The sequence below is a fragment of the Terrapene carolina genome, unplaced genomic scaffold (genome assembly GCF_002925995.2).
Source record: "Terrapene carolina triunguis isolate 2854851 unplaced genomic scaffold, T_m_triunguis-2.0 Scaffold211, whole genome shotgun sequence".
Taxonomy (NCBI): Eukaryota; Metazoa; Chordata; order Testudines; family Emydidae; genus Terrapene; species Terrapene triunguis.
In genome coordinates, this window is record NW_020664562.1 from 19,920,274 (window position 1) to 19,944,789 (window position 24,516).

The 24,516-nt window shown below is 40.1% G+C and overlaps 1 protein-coding gene across 1 annotated transcript in view; it reads left to right on the plus strand.

Moving 5' to 3' along the window:
- Positions 1-24,516, plus strand: part of LOC112119086 (dihydropyrimidine dehydrogenase [NADP(+)]) — a 601,635-nt gene that overhangs the window by 67,715 nt on the left and 509,404 nt on the right. The window contains exon 3 of the mRNA XM_024217640.3: positions 18,046-18,128. Within this exon, the coding sequence (XP_024073408.2) occupies positions 18,046-18,128 (83 nt within the window). The remainder of the gene's footprint in view (positions 1-18,045; positions 18,129-24,516) is intronic.

Consider the following 24,516-nt stretch of genomic DNA (forward strand, 5'->3'; position numbering starts at 1 on the left):
TTCTGTGAACTTGCAAGTAGGTATGTTTTGTAAAAGGGCCTGACTTTTACTCATAGCTTGACTCTTGATAACTTTGCTTTATATCAGCATGGCCTGACTTTAGTTCAGGCCTAAGGCCTTACACCAGGCCTCATATATGAAGCCTGGTCTACACTAGTCTGTTATTTCGGAATTAGCCAAGTTAATTCGGAAAAAAAATGATCCCGCCTACATGACCAAACCATTTTTTTTTTATTTTAAAGGGCTCTTTAATCCGATTTCTGTACTCCACCTCGGCAAGTGGAGTAGCGCTTAAATCGAGATCACAATCCCAGGTTAAAGGTATTGTGGACGCAATTCGATGTTATTGGCCTCCGAGAGCTAACCCAGAATGCTCCCTTGTGACTGCTCTGGACAACACTCTCAACTCCGATGCACTAGCCAGGTGGGCACGAAAAGCCCCAGGAACTTTTGAATTTCATTTCCCGTTTGGTCACCATCAGCACAGGTGACCATCACCACAGTCCACCATCACAGGTGACCATGCAGAGTCCACCATCAAAAGAGATCACACAGTCCTGGATTCGCAGACAAGCTCCAGCATGGTCCGAACGGGAGGTACTGTATCTCATCGCATGTTGGGGAGACGAGTCTGTTATGGTAGAACTACGTTCCAAAAAAAGGAACGCAAATACGTATGCTAAAGTCTTCAGGGCCATGATGGAAAGAGGCTACTCCAGGGACACAGAGCAGTGTCGTACAAAAATCAAGGAGCTCAGGCAAGCGTACCAAAAAGCCAGGGAGGCGAACGGGCGCTCTGGGTCACAGCCCCATACATTCCGCTTCTACCGTGAGCTGCATGCAATTATGGGGGGTGATGCCACCACTACCCCACCACTGTCCGTGGACACCTGCAAGGGGGGAAGTTGCACGGAGCGAGGAGGAAGAGTCATTGGAGGACGAAGAGGAGGAGGAGGAGGAGGACAGTGCACAGGTGGCAAGTGGGGAATCTATTTCCCACCCTAGCCAGGAACTATTCTTAACGCTGGAGCCAGTAGCCTCCCCCCACTCCCAAGGCGGGCTCCCGGACCATGACCCTGGAGAAGGTACTTCTGGTGAGTGAGAGCTGGGCTGTTCACATTTAGTTTAAAGGGCTCATCCCTGCTCAGAGCCTCATCGGAGCCACGTGATGGATGCGGGGTGTGTGTGTGTTGAAATGAATGTAGAAGAAGCAGAACCCCGCGTGCCCCTAGGCTGCCTGCAAGCTGAATTCTATTGCCCGGCCGTGTGTGATGGCTTACTCACACCAAAATGTCCCCTTTGTTCTCTGAAATGTATCTTTTAAAATACTACCCTCCCTTTTTCTCCTCCTGCAGGTGCAAATGTTTCAATGCGGCCCCTATCTACTCCATCCCAGAGACTGGTCCAGATTAGAAGGTGTAAAAAACGAACTCAGGTCGACATGTTCGCCGAGCTCATGCAGTCCTCCCGCACTGATAGGGCCCAGCTGAATGCGTGGAGGAAAACAATTGCAGAGTCCAGTAAAGCATTACAGGAAGAGAGGAGGGACGCGCGATGAGAGCAGGCAGGACACTATGGTCAAGCTCATGGGGAAGCAAACTGACATGCTCCACTGTATGGTGGATCTAATGAGGGAAAGGCAGCAAGACCACAGACTGCCGCTGCAGCCCCTGTATAACTGCCCTCCCTCCTCCCCAAGTTCCGTAGCCTCCTCACCCAGACGCCCAAGAACACGAGGGGGGAGGCTATGGGGACCCACACACTCAACCCCAGAGGATCGCCCAAGCAGCAGAAAGCTGGCATATGCGAACTTTTGATTTGGTTTCTGGATTTGTCCTTCCCTCCTCCTTCCCTAACCTAATACCCCTCCTCCCCCGGTCTACCTTCTGATTTCTCTCAATGTGTTGTGCAACAAATAATAAAGAACAGTTTTCAAACAATTTTGACTTTATTTCCTTTCATATATATATAGGGGGCAGATAACTTCAAGAGAAACAAACACAATTGTCACACTGTACCCTGGCCAGTCATGAAACTGGCTTTCAAAGCTTCTCTGATGCACAGCGCGCCCTGCTGCGCTCTTCTAATTGCCCTGTTGTCTGGCTGTGTGAAATTGGCCGCCAGGCGAGTTGCCTCACCTCCCACCCCGCCATAAACATCTCCCCTTTACTCTCACAGATATTGTGGAGCACACAATAAGCAGCAATTACAATTGGAATATTGGTTGTGCTGAGATCTAACTGAGTCAGTAAACTGCACCAGTGCGCTTTCAAACGTCCAAAAGCACATTCTACCACCATTCTGCACTTGCTCAGCCTATAGTTGAACTGCTCCTTACTACTGTCCAGGGTGCCTGTGTACGGCTTCATGAGCCATGGCATTAAGGGGTAGGCTGGGTCCCCGAGGATAACTATAGATATTTCAACATCCCCAACAATAATTTTCTGGTCTGGGAAGTAAGTCCCTTCCTGCAGCTGTTCAAACAGACCAGAGTTCCTAAAGAGGCGAACGTCATGCACCTTTCCCGGCCATCCCACGTTGATGTCGGTGAAACGTCCCTTGTGATCCACCAGTGCTTGCAGCACCATGGAAAAGTACCCCTTGCGGTTTATGTACTGGCCACCCCGGTGTGCCAGGGCCAAGAGAGGGATATGCGTGCCGTCTATCGCCCCGCCGCAGTTAGGGAACCCCAGCGCATTAAAGCCATCCACAATGGTCTGCACATTTCCCAAAGTCACTACCCTTGATAGCAGCTGGTCAATGATTGCATTGGCTACTTGCAGCACAGCAGCCTCTACAGTAGATTTGCCCACTCCAAGCTGATTCCCGACTGATGTTGCAAGCTTCCACAGTGCTATGGCCACTCGCTTCTCAACTGTGAGGGCTGCTCTCATTTTGGTGTCTTTGCGCTTCAGGGCAGGGGACAGCAAGTCACAAAGTTCCATGAAAGTGGCCCTATGCATATGAAAGTTTTGCAGCCACTGGGAATCATCCCAGACCTGCAATACTATGCGGTCCTACCAATCTGTGCTTGTTTCCCGGGCCCAGAATCGGCGTTCCATGGCATGAACCTGGCCCAATGCCACCATGATCTCCCAATCGCCACATGCCGTGCTTCTAGGAACATCTGTGTCCATGTCCTCATCAGTATAGTAATCGCACTGTCATCACTTCCTCGCCCGGTTTTGCAGGTACTGCACATACTGCTGGATAATGCGCGAGATATTTACAGTGGTCAAAACTGCAGCGGAGATCTGAGCGGGCTCCATGATTGCCGCACTATGGCGCCTGCACAGGTAATCCTGGAAAAAGGGCTCGAAACGTACGAGAGCTGTTCGGGTCAAGATGGCCGATAAAAGGCGGTAAATGGTTGTCTTCTGTAGCTTTCACGGGGTCGGGAAGCTTGCTAGAGCTGCAAGAGCGGGAGAGCAAAGTTTGCGGAGAAAGCGTGAGCAGAGTTTGTGGCAGAAGCTGTGCGGCTCAGTTCAAGATGGCCGAAAAACAGCGGGGAATTGTTGCCTTCTGTAGCTTGCACATGAGCCCAGGACAGACAACATGGAAAATTAGCTAGCAATGCAAGAGCGGGAGAGCAGAGTTTATGGCGGAAGCTGTGCTGCTCGGTTCACGGTAGCCGAAAAAAGGCGGGAAATGGTTAGATAAAAGAGTAGATAGAAAGACGAGAGGACATGCGAGGTGGATTCATAGTACCAGGAGACAGGCGGAGCACCGTACTGCACCGTCTGCTGGCAGTATGGTGTCTACCGTAGCTTTCACGGAGGGAGGCGCGAGTGACAGCACACACCCAGAAACACCCACGAGAATGTTTTTGCCTCATCATGCACTGGGAGCTTAACCCACAATTCCAATGGGCGGCGGGGACTGCGGGAACTGTGGGATAGCTTCCCACAATGCACCGCTCCAACATTCGATGCTAGCCTTGGTACTGTGGTCGCCCTCCATCGAATTCGCGCGCTTTAGTGGGGACACACAACACCGAATGTATAAAATTGCTTCCGAAATTTCGAATAGAATAAGTTCGAATTAATTTCGTACTGTAGACGTACCCTCAGGCTCTCTCTTTCTACTACAGTAAGGATCCTCAAATATCACAGGGGGAAATTTGTTTCATTGCTCTCTAAGTCTTCTGTTGTGCCACAAGACTGCACTCAGCTTGTGTAGTATTCCAGGATAGAAGTCAATCCACAGTCTGCTTTCTCTGCCCTTCACCCATTTAGTGGGAAGTGCCTTAGTATTTTAATGTCATATGTTGCCTCACATGATTGATTGTTTTCATTTGTACAAGCAGAATTTTCCAGATATCTGAATTTTCTTTGAGTATTGGACTGAAGTGTGTAGTGCCCTGTTCCCACAGGAGGGGCACCCTGCCTTCTTTACCAGTTACTGCATCATATATTCCAGGGAGGGGAGCGGTTGTTGCAGAGTCCTCCCTTAATTGTTCCATTGGGGTAAAGGGGCTTTGGCTGCACATCAACAACGGTGGGATCCTTCATTCACATGCAGTGGTTAGGAGTTTGCACTCAAATGAGTGGAGTTAAACTCCTAGAGTTCTGAGTCTTTCAGTACCTAATAGGTGCTTGGATGTTTTGTATGGAGGATTTAATAAATCAAGGGACTTCTTGGAGGGAGATCTTGCTCTTGCTCTCGGTTGAAGCTTGTAACTGTCCGTTCTGTTGAGGATAATATCCCCTAAGGGTATGGCATCATCAGAAGTGCTCCCCAGCTGCATTGCTTCCACTGTGCTTGGTGACCTGCATGTTACTGTCCCAGATACCACAGGAAGAAAGACAAGACACCAGGAAAATGGTTTAACTAGGCAACAACATTAACTTAATAGATCTGGTAAACTATCTGGCAAAAACTCATCTGGTAGGGGTAAATCTTCCACCAGTAATTTGTACCATCTGGGAGAGGGCTGTTCTCAGGCCTACCCCTTATAAACCTTTAAACTGGTTCTAGCACTGTTGCTGGGACCCACTGTCCTCCCCTCATTTGAGAGTTGGATGAGTATGGGGAAAAGGGTTTGGCCACCCTGCTGCAGCAGACATTTGGGTGCCCCAACCTCATTCACTACCTTGTTTAGGAGAAGCCGCCTCCTAATTCACTTCCGATTCTGGTTCATCTGAGAACTGGACCGTTGCTGAATAATTAATTCAACTGGGCACCTGCCAAATTGCAACATTATGCATTTTACAACCTAATCTACCCACTGGGTCTCTGGCTGCTGAGAAGGAGGTGAAAACCCTCTCCATGCCCAGGCCAATCTTACAGTGAGGATAAAATTCTAGAATAAAAGCATTGATTAGCAAAAGTCAATGACTCGTAAAATGCCCACAGCAAGGCCTAAAAATCTGGTTGTATTTTAATCCCCAAAGAAGGAGGGTTGAGCTTTTGTTCCCAGTTGTAAATTGGCACCTTGGACAGGGGAAAGGGATTAAAACTTCCCTTCACTAGCACAGGAGATATTGTACTAATGCTGCATCCTTCTATCTGGTGAACTGTCCAAGGATTCCCCTCCCCAAGCCCAGAAAGAAGTTGAATGCCACGAGGAAAGGAGGAAAATCAGGGGGATTCAATCCTTGAGGGGGGCTAACAGGTTTTCTTTCCCCTGTTGGCTCAGACAAAGCTTCTTCACCTCAGAGGCTGCAGGCCAGTAGGCATTCTATTTAGTGGCATCTCTTGTCTTCTCTGCTTCTTTTGCTGGATATTGTTTTCAGCAATGGCTTTGCTGTCTTGCCACATTTTCTACAGGTTTTTGTTCTTCCCTCTTGGGTTCTTTGGTTTACTACTCTGTGTTTGTTATGCTGCGTGCTTTGTTCCAATGCTTCTTTCAGACATGTCTTTCTCCTCTTCACTGTATCAATATTATCAGATATGTTGTTCCCCAGCTGAAGCACATGGTGTCTGCATTTGCCCTGGCAACAGTTTGAATGGAAGCACAATACTCTGCATTTGTGTGAATGTGAACAGTTTTATGAATTTACCATTTGAAATTTGCACATGGACTATACTCACAGAAAAGTTGGCAGAATGCTGTCTCAACTGAAATTGGAAGGGTTTTCGCAGCTTTAGTTACACTGTAAATTATAGTGTGGTGCTTTATTTTTTTAAATTTTGTAATTGATTTACCTTGTGATTTAATTACTTGCCTTTTAGGTTTAAGGAATTCTTTTTTTTTTTTAATTGAGAAAGTAAAATCTGAAGTGCTTTTCCACCAGTTAGAAATTTCCAGTTACATTGGTAGCACTGATGACAGTTAGCATATTATTAAAAACATTTCTAAAATTTCTGTAGAGTTCCAAAACAGCTTTCTCAGTAAAGCATTCTCATATCAATACCACTCTTACACAAATACTCTCGCTTTCGGGGACCACATATTTATGTGGAAGACATTAAGGGTGAGTTATATGGTGCATTTTCATATATGTACAATGCCACAGTACATCAAAGAGAATATTTTTCTGGAATACTGAGTGAACAAACTAATGCTGTTAGGCTAATGAGGCATTGATTACCACCCAGGATCCTAGTTAACACATTTTCTTGTATTGCTTTTATTGATTACAAAACTTAAGGCCCCTTTACTATTGGAAGAGTATCTGCTATTGTTGAGGTATTGATAAACATAGTTTTATATAGATGGCTCTTGTAGAATGTTCAAAATCATTTAAAGAACCCTATTGGCCAGAGTGAATGTATAAAGTAATGTAAAGATTGCTTTATAACAAATGTTCATAAATTATGAATGATGTAGTGTCAAATGTTATGTAAACACCCTAGGGTTCAAGATAGTCTTTCTCAAGATAATAGGAATATGTACATTTAAAAAAATAAAAATTAGATTTCTTTTCTTAGTGAACAGCTGGTCATGTATCGTTTTAAGCTGCCTCTACTCCCTGCTTTGGAATAAGAACCCCTTGAGAACATACCAGAAGGAGTCATAGCAAATAGGGAGGAATTTAATAGGTCTTTATTATGCAGAACGTACAGTTTTACAATATGTATCAAACACGTTTTTAAAAAAAAGAGCATATTCCATGGATGAATCAAATGGATGCTAGGTTACCCTTTAGCAAATGGCATCTATGTGATCTAATTTATGTTACTATAGCAAAGTTTCTAGGGGTTTTCCTATATAGGAATATAACAACTGTATAATTGTAATGAATCATAGCAGCAACACTACAATAAATGAAAAATGTATGTTTTAATCATTTTATCCAATAGCAGATGGGTGCTTAATCTGTGAAAGGAGATCAATGGCACCATTTAGCTTTTTGTGGTGTTTCAGTGTAGAAAGGCAATCTGTTCCAAGTCAAAAAAAAGAAAAAAAAAAAAGAAAAAAAAAGAAAAAGTAAGCTAAGAGTGTCTAGGTTTTATAGGAACAAAGCTTTTGCTTTAACAGTTACATAAGTTCATATTGAAAGAAGTTGGCATAGATGTCTAAATTCATAACAATTGTCTATTAGTCTGTTTTTAATAATTTTTGTTTGGCATGTAATCCTGTTTAATTAGATTCCACTCTCTGTTGTTTCAAGATTCCATAAACTGGAGTCTTATATACCAGCTGCTAAAGCAGGAGTTACTGTCTAAATGATATTCACAATGAGTATTTGGAAGGTTTACAATTATACCCTTGCTAATAAATTGTGCTATTTTCCCCAACAATTTTAAGTGCTAATCTTCAGAAGGCATTTTAAAATTAGCTAAAATTCTGTCAAGAGATTTACAAAAATTGTTAGCATGAAGATAATTATGTCACAGTCCTTGGACTCCATCTCTGATTGTGTGCATAAATCAGAAAATGTCAGCTGTGTTTTCCCTTAATAATTATCCTTGCAGCAATATATTACAGTTTAAATTCCTTTTATAAATTTGCTTCGGGTTTATAAAACACAAGGCAGTTATTTCTAAAGTTTTCTACTGATTAAATAATTCAGAGATTTTCCAGAATAACAAGTGATTATCAGTGCTAACATTTTATATATCAGTAAGCAGATCAATAGGGAAATATACACTCCATATTCATTATAAAATCATCCTTAGAAGCCCACTGTCTGAGTGTAATAAATGTTTTTAAGGCGGCTGATAATACAGTATGTCCCAAATTTTCATGTCCACATGGGTTGGGTTTTTTCGCCCTTTTTTGTTGGTTTTTTTTGGAGCCCAAGTTGAGACATCTTTTGCCTGATTTGCAAAGATGTTAATAAATCTACAGTGGAAGCTGCAGGTCTTGAAAATCAGGCATACGCTGTCTCAAATTCAGCATCCAAAAATCTAGGTGCATATGCATTCAGTGTGCACTACTGAATACTCAGCTGTGTGTCACTTTAGAAAATTAAGAGCAAACATACCACATGTCTTTATGTTCTTGCTTGTTATACTAGAGTGTGTCTGAAAAGAAACTCTAATAGGGCCTGATCCAAATTCCATTGAAGTTAATAGAAAAAGTCCCCTTGACTTCCGTGGGCTTTGGATCATGTCTATTTTGTATAATGAGAAACACCATTCTCTGACTAATATCAATAATTTGCATTTAGACAAGACTAGAACCTAAACACAGAAATCCATATATTCCTATGATCTGCAAGTGGTAGAGGGGAAATGAAAATAGCAGCTTTTGTTGGAAAGAGCTCTAAAAAATCACTGCCCTGGATAAAGGTAGCTAAGAAGTATGGTGAGACACCACATTGAATTACAAGAAGGTGCCCCATGTGCCATATTATCTGTGATGTTTCCTTGCATAGAGGAAAAGGGGATGTGGCCTGTGATCAAGTGGGAGAGGTCAAATGGGCTCCCCCCCCAACCAGTAAACTTCAGTAACTTATGCAGAAAACAATGTTAGCAAGTTACTTATGATGGGTGGCCTAAATACCAATATGGATGGAGCTCAGCATGCCATTATACAACCATTGACAGCATGGGTAACAGACTCAAGATTGTGAAAGTTCTGGAGGAAACTGCAGAATAGCACCAAGGGTGTGATGGGGGTGGAGGGGACGCATGTTGGTTTTCCAATGCTGTTTATCACTTTATTGACACGCCTGATTCACTTTGTAATGTCAGGCCTGGCATGCAGACTCAGAACCATGTTGTTGAGCAAGGTTCTCTCATTTTGTGCAGCAGATCTTTTCATGCCACTCCTGTCTTTCCACACACATTGCTACAGAAGTAGGCATGTGGCTCAGAAAATGTAAAGTTGCTCTACCAATACTGTCAAGTATCAGAGGGGTAGCCGTGTTAGTCTGGATCTGTAAAAAGCAACAGAGAGTCCTGTGGCACCTTTAAGACTAACAGATGTATTGGAGCATAAGCTTTCGTGGGTGAATGCGCACTTCATCGGACATGCATCCGACGAAGTGGGCATTCACCCACGAAAGCTTATGCTCCAATACATCTGTTAGTCTTAAAGGTGCCACAGGACTCTCTGTTGCTTTCTACCAACACTAACATTTTAGAAGTAGTAATCCTAAATACTGAGTATTCTCTGGCATCTCTGGGCAGATCGGCCCTCCAGGAGAGAGGAATTTTGGCACCAGTTTCCTCAGTGGAATTGTAATCATATCTATTCTGCTTTAACGGTGTGCAATTTCAGCTGTCAGTTTCTTGTGGCAGTGATCATTCTGAGATAAGCATAGGACTGGGAATTGGAAAACTCCTCCCGAGTTCTAACCTTGGCTCTTCCACTGTCATGCTGGGTAGCCTTGGGCAAGTCATGTAGTCTCTCTTTCTGCTTTAGTTTCCCTCACTATATAATTGGGATGATACTTATCTACTTCAAGGGTGATGTGAGGATTAATTAGTTAATGTTTGTACTGCGATTTTGAGGTTTGAGAGCCAAATAATACAAGGCAAAAAATGAAAACACTTCTAAAGTGACTAAAATTCAGAGTGCCTTGCTAAGCCTATCAAGTGTGGGTATTATACTAATAGTAATTAGGTGACTCAGTCAGTAACTTCTTGAAACAAGGGGTTTGGCAATGTAAAGACAGATTTTGAAACAAGTTCAAGGCCAAATTTCCAAGTGCTCAACACCCACAAGTGGGGCTGATTTCCCAAAGAGCTCAGGTTCCATTTAGCCACTTAAATAAGGGCCAGGTTTTTAAAAGTGATCAGCACCCACCGGCTGTCATTGGAACATCAATGGGTACCGAACCTACTCAGTGCCTAACCTACTCAGTTTGTCTGAAAATCTGGTCACTTATTTTGTTGCCTACATGGGATCTGAGTCATTTTGAAAATCTGGCCTTGAGTGATTTCCTTCTAAAAATTTTGGCCAGAAAGTTTCTGAAAGTGCTTAATAGTTTTTATGTAGAAGTCTAAATCAGTGTTTCTGGGATCCTGAAACCGTGTCCTATTCAAAACTGACATAAGTAGGTGAACCTCAAACTAAGGCTCCTAATCTTTGAAAGTAAGGGTAGGATGTTGAGATCCAGTGGTTGAAATCTAAATTGCAGTTCAGTCTCTTGGTCCCTTTTCTGTTATTGGTTCTGTCTGATATGACACAGGAATAGAAAACTCTGTGTTCCCTATGATAACAAACAGAGCAGAAGAGAGATGCAAGTGCTGATTTGTAACTTAGCATCCAGAGTTCTTTGCTTTAAAGGGGGTTCTCAAGTGGCAAAATTGTTTATGCTCTTCCTCTGTTGTGGAACAGACAGGCACAGTTAGACTTTGCTGCTGAGGTTTCTTCTGATTTAAGAAAAGGAAATGTTTGATTATCATCCTGTGAATTGGTGGAAGATAAAAAAGGCAAAAATGAAAACAGTCACTATTGGATCCAAACTTGTTGTTTAATGATAGATTTTTTTCCCCACAGAAATGTTCTTTGAGATGTGCCTGTTGGAGTAAAGTGGGCAAAGAAAAAAATTAATAAAACAGCACGAACACTTGGAACATTTTTATTATCATTGCAAAGAAATAAACCTCCAGAGCACAGCAATTAACCCCACTTATGCAATGAGGATTTCACTGCTAAAGCAATACCTACACTTGGAACAAATCTCATATCGCTTCCCTAGGAAGCAAGGCAACTTTTGAAAACAAATGACCCCATATACTCAGTACTTCTAAACTCAGAATATTGAAAATTATTCACCATTTGCTACTGAAGCAGGCTTTTGGATTTTAAAATAAGCAATAGTTTATGTATAGGTCTTGTTTGAGGCTTTACACCGATGTCATTTGTCAGATGTAATGCCAGTCGAAGTGAATGGAAAGATTCCCATTCACTTCAGTGGTCTTGAGATCTGGCCATTAATGAAAAAAATTAGATATCCTCATATGTCAAATATCTGAAGAATATTATATTTGTAACTGAAACCATGTTTATGTACTTCTTTTTTTAAGGTAGGAGTTGGGGCATGAAAGTTCACCCTTTAAAGCATCATGCTCTAGCATCAGCAGCAACAGAAAATTCAAGCCCCAGAGGTTAGAGCTGCTAATTTTTTAGAGACAGGAATCATTGTACATTTCTTGCAGTCTTTACTAAAGCAACATTCATATTGATATTATGGGAGGTTTTCCTCAGTAAATATTGTAGAATTTATCTCCATAAATATTTGGAGGAAGCTTGATCTTCCTAAGCAAAGTGATTAATATTTCTTAAAATAATGTTGTACCTCTTAACTTCAAGAATTCAGTAGTCCCACTGGACAACAGTATTTCCACCTAAAGACACTCTCCACAAAAAGGTAGAGGGTATTTTAAAAAAAAAAACCTTTTGATTTGCAGCATGTCAAGTAGGATAAGATATCTACTCAACTTCAGTGATACAGGCAGCTTTAGAATAGGTCTTACAGCTATTGTCAGATCAAAAGATTTTTTCCCCCAACTACCTAGAAATGTGTGTAAGACCTTATCTGTAATACTGATATCTTTGAAATTCTTATGTAAAGTATTTCAAGATACAGTTAAACTACCAGAAAATGGCTTAGAGCATGATCCTGCCCTCATCTGAGTCAATGAGAGATTTGCAATTGATTTCAGTGGGAGTGGGATCAGTTCCTTGATCAGTAGTAGCTCACAGGATGGTTTAGCTTGGGTTATGGGATAATGATCTTGTCAAAACTCAGACTCCTAAGCCCTCCATGATGTAGTGTAGTAACAGTGCCTGCTGTGACTTAGGGAGACTCTGTGTGATGACACTAGGCAGCACAAGTGTGTTTTAGATACTCTGTGAGTTTCAGAGCCAGAAGGTACTTCAGGATCTGGCTTTGAGCTAGGAGCTTGAATAAAGAATCACTTTTGTAACAGTAACCGAAGAAAAGGCAGGGCACAGCCAGGAAGTACAGACCACTTTACAAAAGCATGAGGCTGTTGAAGGGTTAGAAGGATGTTTTTGAAAGTAAGACTTCACTTCTCTCACAACCCTAACACACAGGTAATTCTTACACCTGGTGTAAGCCTTCTCATTAGTTCAACCCTTATTAACAGTCAAGGGCCTGATTTGGGAAATTCTGAATTTCCTCCATGTTTGAAAGTGTTTTGGAGTCCTTGGCCTTGCTCAGCCTGTTAGAGGCAGAGTCCCACATTGTGAAGTTTGTGTCCAGATCTCAAGTTGCTATTGTTATTTATTAGTTAAAAATGTGCTAGGTGTGGTGCAAACATAGTTCAGGGAGACACAGTCACTGCCCAAAAGATCTTACAATCTGTATAGATAAGGCAGACAAATTGCAATAGACAAATGATAGCAAAATGTTCCTGGTTATGTTAGGTGCAGGTCATGTTTGGGTTTTTTAATTCATCTCCCTTCTTTCCCCAGATCCATCCTTCTGCTTCATCCCTCACTGTACAGGTGCCCCATCAATTTTCTCTGCTTTGCTCCCATAACGTGCCTTCCTTCCTGTGTTCCCTGTGGCAGAGATTCAAGCTCTATTAGTGGGCTAGGGAAGCCATCAGATGATGCCAATGTTCAGTGAATCTGAAGGATGGGGATTTTCTGGGTTGAGACCAGGACAATTACCCACTTCCTGCAGTCACTGGCAGCTCTTGGGTGGGGACTCGGGGAGGGTGAGAAGGACTGTTACATTTTTTTCAGTGGTATTATTGTAATATTCTCTTTGTATTCAATGTTCTTATATTTAGTCTTTCTGTAGTAACCTGTATAGTCATAAAGAACTAGTATAAAATGGTGAACGTTTGTATTTTTTCATATGTGATAATGGGTTTATTTAAATGTGGTAATTATTATTATTTTGTAGAGAGACAGGATGAAATTTAATAGGTTCAATTTATTCCCTGTGGAAATGGAGCCTTGAGTCTCCGGGGAATTTTTTTCCATTTTGATACAGTAGTACGCTTTAGTTCAGGTCTAATATCTATTAAACAAACCACTTATTTATGTATTTGAACTTCTTTCCAATCCCTCTCGCTTCCAGTTCATTTCAGAACCTGAAACCTGACCTTTTATTTGAAGTGATTTATGTTAGAATTTTTTTTAAATAGACTTTAGGCTTTCATTTCCTTTTGGTTTTATGAACAATAGCACAACGTTTAATGACCTTGTTTCATTTAGTTTTGACTTTAATCATTTCTCCTTGTATTTGCTTTGCTATCATAAACCTCTTTGGGGTGTTGTTTGATTTGGTATCATATAGCACTATATGAATGTTAACAGAACGAAGATATAAAATACTATATAATTATTCCATCGCACGTGAAACTTTTAGACCTTATCTAGACCCATGGGGAAAAACTTGGCAGAAAGCCACCAAAGACAATTTTTTTCATTGCTTGTGGTTACATTTTCTACTATAATTGCTGCTGAAACCTGAACACCTGGGAGTTTAATTGCTCATTATAGTTAAGTCTTTGCAGTGTCGTTGACCAAAAAAATACAACGGTCCTATGCAATATATTTATGATATTAATCTAGCCTTTATTGATATATAGAGTACAGTGAGTTTTATCCTTTTTTTCCCTTTTAGACTTCTGAATGTACAATTCATCCTGATCATGGTTTGTCAAAGTTGTGGCATTTGCCAGTGCTGTAGTTAAGAGCATGATTAGACTTGTGTTAGAACTTCCTGTTTTCATATGTTCATAACTTTTTGAAAAACCCTTTTTTGTTGGCTGAAATTTTTTACACTTGGTCTCAGCCAAAAGCTGACTTTAATTTTTATTTACTTATATCTTTGGAATCATTGGTAACGAGTGACCAGTGGGCAGGTGTTCGTTTTCCATTTTTGTGGGGGAGCAACAACCTGCTGCTGCTACTTCTGCCCATATATTGCAGTAGTGGCCTTGCAGCAGTTTCACCCCAGCTATTGCAGACCGAGGATTCCGTTTCTGATCCCCACGTACAAGTGGATAAGATTCCTTGGGTTGAGTGTCCTTTTCCGAGTACTTCACGGATATCCAGAAAATTCAAGACCTTGAACAAAGTTACTTTGATTATTGAATCCCACTAATTAGGAATGATAGTTGCAAACCATACACAATTGCCATTTTCCCCTGAAAAGGTATTTTTAAATAGCTGTGAGAGCTGGGGGTGAAAGTCATATCTGAGCTTGACTGATCAACAAGGTCTTATGCTTTTATGTGTTTGCAAGGGGTGCTGAAAGGCTTTATGTATGATCACAATAAAAGACTGTACTTGTCTTGTGGGACAGTGATATCCTTTCAGAAATGGTTAAAGAAATCAAGTGTCCATGCTGATTCTTGTATACACCATAAAGGTGCACCTGAATACCTTGATAGGTGTGGATGGAGTGGCTCCATTCTGTTTTCTCTCAGAGGATTGGATGATTGCTCTGCTGACCCTAGGGCTCACTCCTGAGGTGTACTGCTGTGTCCACTCACATGTATGAAAAACCACAGGGGGGAGGATAATTAAGTGGTATGGGATGCTTGTCCTAGTTCACATACGTGTCTCTAGTTCATCTGCTCTGCATGGTGAAGTTGATGGCTCTTCCAGTGCCTAGCCAAGATTGGGCCTTGGATGAGAGCTAGTTGGCTGCAGTTTAGACTGGGAAAGACAAAGGTAATGTTGGTTGAAAGCAATTGATGGAAATGACAGGAGTAAGATCTTCTGTCTCAAAAAAAGGAGATTGCATTTATTGGTCTAGGTTTGTAAATTGGGTGCCTTGTTGATTCCTTGGCTACTCTTGGATGTACAGATATTTGTAGTCAAGGGGGATTATTCGTTAGCCCGTTGCTAGGCTAGAAGATTGCAGACTTTTCTTTGAATGTGGATTTACCACCTTTGTTACTCTCCAACTAAATAAACGTAATGTGCTCTACATAGACCATGAGGAAAAGTTGGCTAGAGCAGACTCTGGTGGTACTTAGCAGTGCTTTCCACCTGGAATCTCTGGAGCACTGCTGGTAATGTATTCCAGTTTGTTTACAGGTGCAATTGAAAGGGGGCTGATTTTGCTCTGTAAAATCCTGTATGATTTTCCTATGTGTCTCTCCTCATATTTTATACCCACAGTAGGGGACAGCTGGGACATTCCAGCTCATGGTTCCTAGATGGTGTCCAACTATGGCTGGAAGTAAGGTGTTCTCAATGAAGGGCCCTATGCTCTTGAACTTATCTTCCTCCTTCACTTTTGAGCAACAGAGCTTTGGCTGTTGAGTTTGGCATGCCCCAAATCCTGTCTCTTACCCCAGTTTTTTTGGAGGAGTAGAAGGTCTGATTTGATTTGGTTGTGAAGAAGCATTTAGTGTTGAGTAGACCTGGAGAAAATGTGTTGCCCAAAACTTTGGTTGGCAAATAATGCTGATTTGGGTCACATGAAAAATGTCATGAATTTGTGTACATATAGCAAAAATGTTTAATTGAAAACAAACAAACAAAAGTTAAAAAAAAAAATTAAAAAATGAAAAGATTGTGTTTTGTCATTTTTGAAATAGCATTTAGATTCTTTGATTTGAAATAGCTTTTTGTGTTGAAATTTTCTTTAGTTTTTTTAAAAAGAAATATAAATGTCAAAATCAGAACAAAAAATTTTGGTTCAGGTCAAAATAAATGTTTTATTTGACCCAAAATAAATTGCTTTTACTACTTGGTTTTCTGACAAGTGTATTTGTGTGTGTGTGTGTGTGTGTGTGTGTTTCAGAATTGCCAGCAAACCAAAAAAAAAAAAAAAAAATCAGTTATTCACACAGCTTTGTTTCGGGGTTATGGTGGATCAGGAGCGCTTATATGGAATCACCATCATTGGAGGTTTTTAAGTACAGGTTGCACGAACATCTGACAGGGATAGTCTGGGATTCTTAATCTTGCCACAGCCCTGGGGGATAGACTAGAAGACCTCTTGAGGTTCCTTCAGCCTTACATTTCTATGAAATACTGGCATTGCCAAATTGAATTTCTCAGATGTATTTTATAGAATTGACCTGTCCGTATATGAGTTTACAGCCCAAAGAACAATGCACACAAATCTAAATAAAGAAATATTTTCTTGTAAGGCTAAATTCTGCTTGCCTTACTGACTTAAACTGAGAGTACTGACTTGAGTACTCTCGTTGACCAAGTGAGTGTGGTGAGAAGGATTTTACCATACAAAGGAGTACTGATTGTACTGCATGTGAGGAAAAAACTTAATCCAATGACCATCTTGGTAGTATGGTAGCATGCAGTGGTTTTTAAATGGCATTTAAAAAAAGAGATGACATAGAGAAAGTTCCTTACTCATGTAAGTTTATTTCGAATTATTTTTACTGATTTGAATTTTTTTATTGCATGTACAGTAAGCTGTTTAATAGTATGTATTAATTTCTGTAGCATTAGTTCAAAGTAAAAGACTAATTTTGATATTAGCTGGACAAGCTGATAAGACCTTTTAATAAAGTTACATACAGAAGTCTGAATAGTATTTTTTCTTTCATGCAAGATATATATAATAATTGTGATAGCCATAGATTGGATATAATTATGAAAATGTAAAATGTGTTGACAGAAGAGAAGGGTATATTACGTTCATGTGTTCCATTTGTCCTTTTTTATCTTTTAAGATGTGCACTGTAAAATTCATCTATATATTATAAATAATGATAAACTACATGTAAAATAAGAATAAAATGTAAATAATTAAATTCAAAATGTGAATTGTTTTGTGTAAGCTGAATTTTGATTCTGATAAACATTGTTACTTTAGCAATTATAAGTGTGGAATGAAAATAGTAATTGAATAATAGTAATAATATTTGTGTTGTATTTCTCTAAAACTCAATATTATGCCTCCCAAAAGGTACTCACTTTGCAAAGTTAAAAATGACTTCAGAAGGTACATAGCAATAGAGAATCAGGCCTGTTGTTTCAATAGGAATTTGTAGAGGAAAAAAGGGGCAGCACTCTGAATAGTGGAGCTTGCTATATGTTTGCTAAGAATTAACAGATTACATAAGGAGAAGCCTATTTTGGTATAATTAAAAAAAAAAATTATTCTCGCAAAATTGCTAATTTCATTTTAATGAAATGGAAATACTACAGTCTTTTCATTTGGAAATACTAGAGCCTTCGCTTCTTCAGTTTGGAAAAAAAAACTTAATCAGCTGTTGTGATATCTTTATAAACAGATTCTCTTAAAGTTTGCTACAACATTTTGAAACTCATAGTATTTAGGTTGATTAGTCTTTTCATGTAATATGGAATGTTTCATTTGTACATAATTTAATGTATAGATTATGATGTCTAAATTCAGCATATTGTATTTCTACTTTGCCACATTTGTAAGTTTGCCTGTTAGATATAACAGTAGTTTTGTAGCATTTATTACTGCAAAAGAACACATCTGTTATTCCTTCAAAAAAATTGATATAGAAGAAAATTCTATATACCACACTATAGAACACTGATAAAAGCATTTCCATGACAACCATATCATAAGCTTTTGTTCTTACTTTGTTACTGAATTCACAGTGTCGCTTTTAATGACTTCTATGTAATTAAAACAGAATGCATAATTTGCTTGAATATATAAACAATATAAATCAGTTATGTTTGCTCTACAGTGAATATAATTTATGATGCTAGAATGCTGCTTAAGAATCTAATGTGGATTTTTCCATTTATCGCAGAACTGTGAGACGCTAGAAAATAATTTTGATGACATCAAGCATACGACTCTTAGTGAACGTGGGGCACTTCGAGAAGCAATGAGGTAAGTCTGGGTCACCATAGCAACAGTCACAGATGTGGTAAAGAAAGAGTCATTCTTCATTATTGGGGGAACAAATGAGTTCATTGCCACCATTCAGCTCTATTCTCTAAGGTATTAATTTGTCAGTGGAGAGGCGTCCCTTGAGGCTTTGGTTTTGAAGCTGCATAAATGTTAAGCCTCACTGCACAGTAAAAAACGTAAATGTTTAATTTGTTACTTAAAATGCTTAAGGGGTACCTTGTTTTATATTTATACTGAACTGTGTGAATGAATGAAAATATTGTTCATCTAAATTGTGTAAGTGTTAAAGAAATTGGTGGTGCTTTGACTGAGCCAGTATTTGCTCCTAATTTGTATTTAACTTTCTATATATAGTGTCCCATGTACTTTCTTTTTCTATTAGACTTTAACAGGATTACATTACTGTATTTTATAAAAAAAAATCAATGGTTTCCATCTTGCAAATTGAGAATAATATTTTTAACACAATACTTTATACTGTAGCTCCCTTTGTTTTATACATTCAGTATCTAGCATTATGCTTAAAACTTTTAAAAATAAATTAGAATTGCTCAATGAATGGATCTAATTCTGCCATCCTTACTCACGGTTGGGTAGTGCCTTGCTCCAGGAGTAGTCCAATTAAAGCCATTTGTACTTGGCCCAAAGCAAGGTACTGCTCAATGTGACTAAAGGTGGCAGATTTGGATCCATGGTTTCTGAAGTATCTTTTATTCTTTGAAAACTAATTTGGCCAATTTCAGAGGTGATGTAAATGATAATGGAAGTTATGTGCCAGTAAGTGACCCTGAAAGCAGGGGCAGTAAAAGGAAAATCTTAACAGGGGCAAAAATATGTAGCAGTGCAGACCCCACTTTATTTAACTTCTCTTTGGTATCAAACAGTATAATTTTAAGATTGGACAACAACAACAAGTCTGAGTCTGCTTGCAAACATATGCCACCAATTCATTTGGTTAGTATTCATAATCCCTTTAAATTTACAGATATTCAGATGAGCAAGTTTTTATCTACAGGCTTGTTCACAGTGCTCTTGCTTCCCATGAAGAACAGTGTAAATAACTGTTCACAAGAGTGTTCACACATGAAATGCAATCTTGGCTGTTTTGAAAGCTCTTATTACTTGAACAACAAATCCACTTCTATCTGAATATTTTCGCTTACTATTGTTCACATAACAATTGAAGTTGAAAGATTAGATACATTATTTTTGGTTTTTCATTTTCTTTACTTCATGCATTTGAGAGCAGTCTGTGTGTAGAAATGTTTGGTCTTGCTTCTGTATATCCAGTCTGTTTCCTCTGTTTGTGTGAGTCTTCCACACTGCAACAGGAGAGAGAAAACAATAGTAAACATAGAAAAGTGATTTGGGGGCAGATGTGGCATGTGAAACTACTTTTAAACACTTTCTTTTAAACAGACTAGATTTCAAGAAGATGGTCTGTTTCTAACAGTCCGTGTTACAACATTTCACAGTTACAGTGGCAGCATTTTGTGCCATGTGGCTCACCAAAGTTTACTGTTAGATTTTGCTACATGCTTTCTCTGGTGGTCAAAATTCTATGGCCAATGGAATGACAGAATTTCAAAGGCTGTATACCTGATACAAGGGGCTGTTTTGGAGGTGTATGTTGTTCTATATGCTAGGTTCGCTCAGAAGCACCAAAGTGGTTTAAGACTTTTCACAAACTTCCTTTTCAGCTATCTCATCTCTTGGTGGACAAATGCCTTTTGTTCCACTGAGAGGTGTGACACACATCATATAATATTGCAATCCTCTTTTTCATCTGATAAGCAGCTTTCATTCAGCTGAATTTTCTTGTGTTGTTAATGAATTAAATAAAACAGTTCTAACTTGTATTAGCAAGTTTCACTTGATTATACTTTAATAACTTCATATAACGCAGAGGTAAGTCCTCATATCTGTTTGCACAAGTGAATAAACTGTATATATGGATGAACATTCATTGTTCTAGGGCATCACAGTTTTCAGAAGTGCCACAAAGCCACACATGTCCCTGAATGCTTAATTTTCTTTTTTGGATCTCCGATAAACCTGAGAAGTGTGTAAAATGACAAGTAGAGAGTTCTGTATTGACAATCCTCTTGCACACCGTTTATTCCATCAAGTACTTTGGAGGAAAAAATCTTGTGCCTGGAAATGTGGCACAGCAGCACGTTGTTTTTGATGGGAGTATCCAAATAACTTGCTCCATAGGGCTAAAACTTCTCATGGTTTTGAGAACCACCCCTGTTTTGGGGTAATTGAGTATCTTGCCTGATCACACACCAAGTGAAGCCAATGGCAAAACTTCTATTGACTTCAGTGGTACAGGATCAAACTCCATGAGCAAATTAGTCATGTATAATTATGCTTCCAAGTACATAAAAGGTCGTTACAAGGAGGAGGGAGAAAAATTGTTCTTCTTAACCCCTGAGGATAGGACAAGAAGCAAATGGCTTAAGTTGCAGCAAGGGTGGTTTAGGTTGGACATTCCTAACTGTCAGGGTGGTTAAGCACTGGAATAAATTGCCTAGGGAGGTTGGGAATCTCAATCACTGGAGATTTTTAAGAGCAGGTTAGACAAACACCTATCAGGAATGGTCTAGATAATACTTAGCCCTGCCATGAGTGCAGGGGACTGGACTAGATAACCTCTCGAGGTCCCTTCCAGTCCTATGATTCTATGCTAATACATCTTTGAGGGTCAGATCAGTGGAAAGACTCCTATTGATGTCTAAGGACTTAAAATTAGGCCCTGAGAGAACAAAGATATATTCCGGCAAAGCTATTGTATATTTTTCTGAGTGGACGATACAACTCAGATCCTCAAATACCTGTGTGATTGCATGTTTGGGAAAAGTGTGTAGAGAGGGGTTACACAGAGAGACTCAAATTGTGTAGCCATGGTAAAACCAACCAATCGATAAACCTAGTCAGATAGTTAGGTAGATCTCAGATGAGCCCTAAGTTTAGTGGGAAGTCTGCTCAAATTTATTCTGATTTGCCAGAGTGTCACTGCTGCTCTACCAGATAAGAGCCACAAATGAACGTCTCTCTCCAGTAAACTAGTTTGGAACAAGACCTCCCATTTTATCTTTCTTTTGTGGGGGAAAAAAAACACTCAATTTAACGTAGGTTTAAACATGCTCCTAGAATATGAATATCACTGTACTTTGTATAAAAAGGGTCTTCTGTCTTCTTCTCTTTGATTCCTGTCCGTCAGCTCAGAAGGGACTGAATGAAGTGTTTCCCCTCTTTCTGTCTTGTACCAGCTTTGTGGCTTAGTTAATCCTTAAACCTTTTTATTCTATGTCATTCTCCACCATGTCAATCCAATGCATCATTGGTCTTCCTGTCTTCTAGGTCCTTGCACTTTGGTATGTATTGTCAGGTATGGTATCTTTTCCAGGTCCATTCTTGACACAAATCCAAGCTATCACAATCATCTGTTTTGGATCGTCTGTAACAGCTATCTTCTCATTTCCTTTTTTATGTTTTGCTTTCTTGAAACTCAGTATTTCCCTCAGCCACTTCATTTTGCAGTCAATATAGTTCGTTCATTAGCTTTCTTCATAGTCCAACATGCTGACCTGTCTGAGCAGCAGTATGACAATTGTCTCAGATATGCTGATTTTCATTTTTATTGAAATGTCTTGAGCCTTCCAGACCTTGCATAGTTTTCCAAATGCAATACCAGCAAGTCCGGTAGTTCTTTTATGTCATCTTCACAATTCCCATTCTTCTGTACTAGTCCTCCAATGTACGCAAATGTTTCCACTTGTTCTAGTTCTTTGTCTCCAAGTTGGATCTTTACGTCTTCCTCTTATCTTGCAGTTGCAATAATTATTGTCTTCTCTGTAGTGATCTTCATTCCAAATTTTCCACTTTCCTGATCTACTTTGTCAATTATTCTCTGTAAATCCTCCTTGGTCAATGCTGTGAGCTCAGTATCATCTGTGAATCTAAGTTTATCCACTCTCCGCCCACATAACATGACTTTTCCTGTTTCATCTATCAGTGCTACAGCCATTATGGCTTCCAATACCAAGTTGAACAAATCTGGCAATAACATGCATCCTTGTCTTCAATGGTCATTGTGAACCATTCTTTTAGCTTCTTGAGTACTCTCACCACCCTCATCAACTTGCTATAGATGTTTTCTAACAGCTTGGTCAATTTCTCCAGGTTGCTATACTTTCTCGAGGCTTGCCAAAACCCTTTTCTGTCAAATGCTATTAAAAGCCTGTTTGAAATCTGTGAAGTAGTAACAGGTTTAGTTGTGTTCCATGTACTTCTCCAATATCTGTCTTATCATAAATAATTGATGTATTGTATTTCATCCTGATTCAAGCCTGTTTCTCTGCAAGCACCACTTCCATGTACCTCATCATTCTCCTCTGGAACATCTTAGTGAATGCTTTTTCTGGCATGCTCAATAAGCTGATTCATCTGTAGTTTTTCTTATCTCCTTTTTTGTAGATCGGTACTATTATTGCTTTCCCCCATTCGCTCAGCACTTGCTCTTGTTTGTAAATCTTGTTAAATAGCTTGTGGATCACCTTTACTGTGTGTTTCTGGCAGCTCTGCAGTTATGTTGTCACTTCCCTTTTTCTTTTTAAAACTTTCTGTTGAGATCTTTACTACTTAGAATTCTAGTATCTGTTCTCCCACATTTGTACTGGGAAGCTTTTCCAGAACTGTTTATTTAGTGTGTTCTGCACATTGTACAGCTCTTCAAAATGTTTTTTGATCACTTATTCTTTGGTTGTTCATCCTCAATTATTTGCCCCCGTTTTTCACTGCCAACATCTTCAAATCATGTGCCCCACTTAGTTCTCTTATCTTGTGATAAAACCCCTGTGTTGCATTTTTCTTCACATATTCTTCCTCTTCTTTTACATTGTTTGCTTGTTCCGTTGTTTCTGTCACTCTTCACTTTTGATTTGATCTCTCTGGTCCCTACACTGAGACAGGACAGACATTGTGACATACTGACTTACAAGCCTTCTTCAGTTCTAAGTCTAATTGTTTGCACTGGAGAAGCTGACTGAATAGAGGATCATTCCTAACAACAGTTGATGCATGTATGGGGTCCTTCCTTTGCAGTCTTGCATGTTTGGATTGGCTCCAGCCTGTAAGAGGGACTCTAATCTGTGTCATCTCTGACATCACAGATGGCAAGTGCTTCTTGGAACTGCATGATGCCACAAGGTGCAGAGCAATCTCCTGTTTTCCCAGTGTAGCAACATTCACATGGGCACTATTTTTAATGAGAAAATTGGCAGCAAACTTATCTCCTCTTTGGATGGCTTTGTGTAACAGACTCCAACCTTTCTTGTTCACCATATCCGCATCAGTTTTGTAATTGACCAGTGTGGTTGCAATGCTTTCCAATCTTTGAGAAAGAGGGATAGATCTAAAGGAAGGTCTCCAGTGTGATCCAGTTCATTGAGCTTCCCAGACAGCTGTGAATTTACTTCAGGAAGATACAGAAAAACTGTGTCTTCTTCTTCACTTTAATAGCTTTATGCAAAGGATATTCAGTCTTGGATTTGAACATTTTGTACAACTGCTGAGCACTCATACAGCTGAAGTCTTCTTTCCACAAGTCATCCCAGTAACTAGCAATTATTTCAGCACGGTATTTCATTAAAATGCTAGTATTCAGCACCTCTGCAATCTGATAGAAACAAATGCAGTTCCTGATGTTTACTGCTGATGTGACTCCTTTTTCACACCTTTCCCTAAGGAGCAGAAACAGATTAGCTAATTTCATCAGTTTTGTCAAGAATACGTCATCTTCTCTCAGCTCTAGCTCATCTATGTAGATCCAGTACAACATTGCTATGGTCACCTCGGGGTCAGCGTCTGACAGATCCAACTCTTCAGATGACACTAGGTTGCCTAGACTCTAAGTCTCACTGTGGGCACTGATACGTTTGTCCCCAACCTTTATCTTCAGATCACTATATATTGCTTCTGCTCATAGAGTTCAACTACAATGGTGAGAAGTCAACTGATGAAGGAGTCACTGGCATTCTTTTTGTTACATTCTGCAGCCAAAAGAGTACATCTCTTCTCTGTATCAGCTAGTTCCTTCTGCAGCTTTATTTATTCCTGGCAGAGAAGCATTAGGTACTCCTCCACCTTCGCCACCTCCTCTTCCACCATCTTGGGTCCAATCACCTGTTCCTCTCACAAGAATCACCTCCCATCTCCAGGACCCTCTTGGTCAAGTGCTCTCACAAGATCAGAAGACCTGAGTCCACCCCTTCCAGCCCTGGCCGGCAGGGCTGCCCAGAGGATTCAGGGGGCCTGGGGCAAAGCAATTTTGGGGGCTCCTTCCATAAAAAAAGTTGCAATA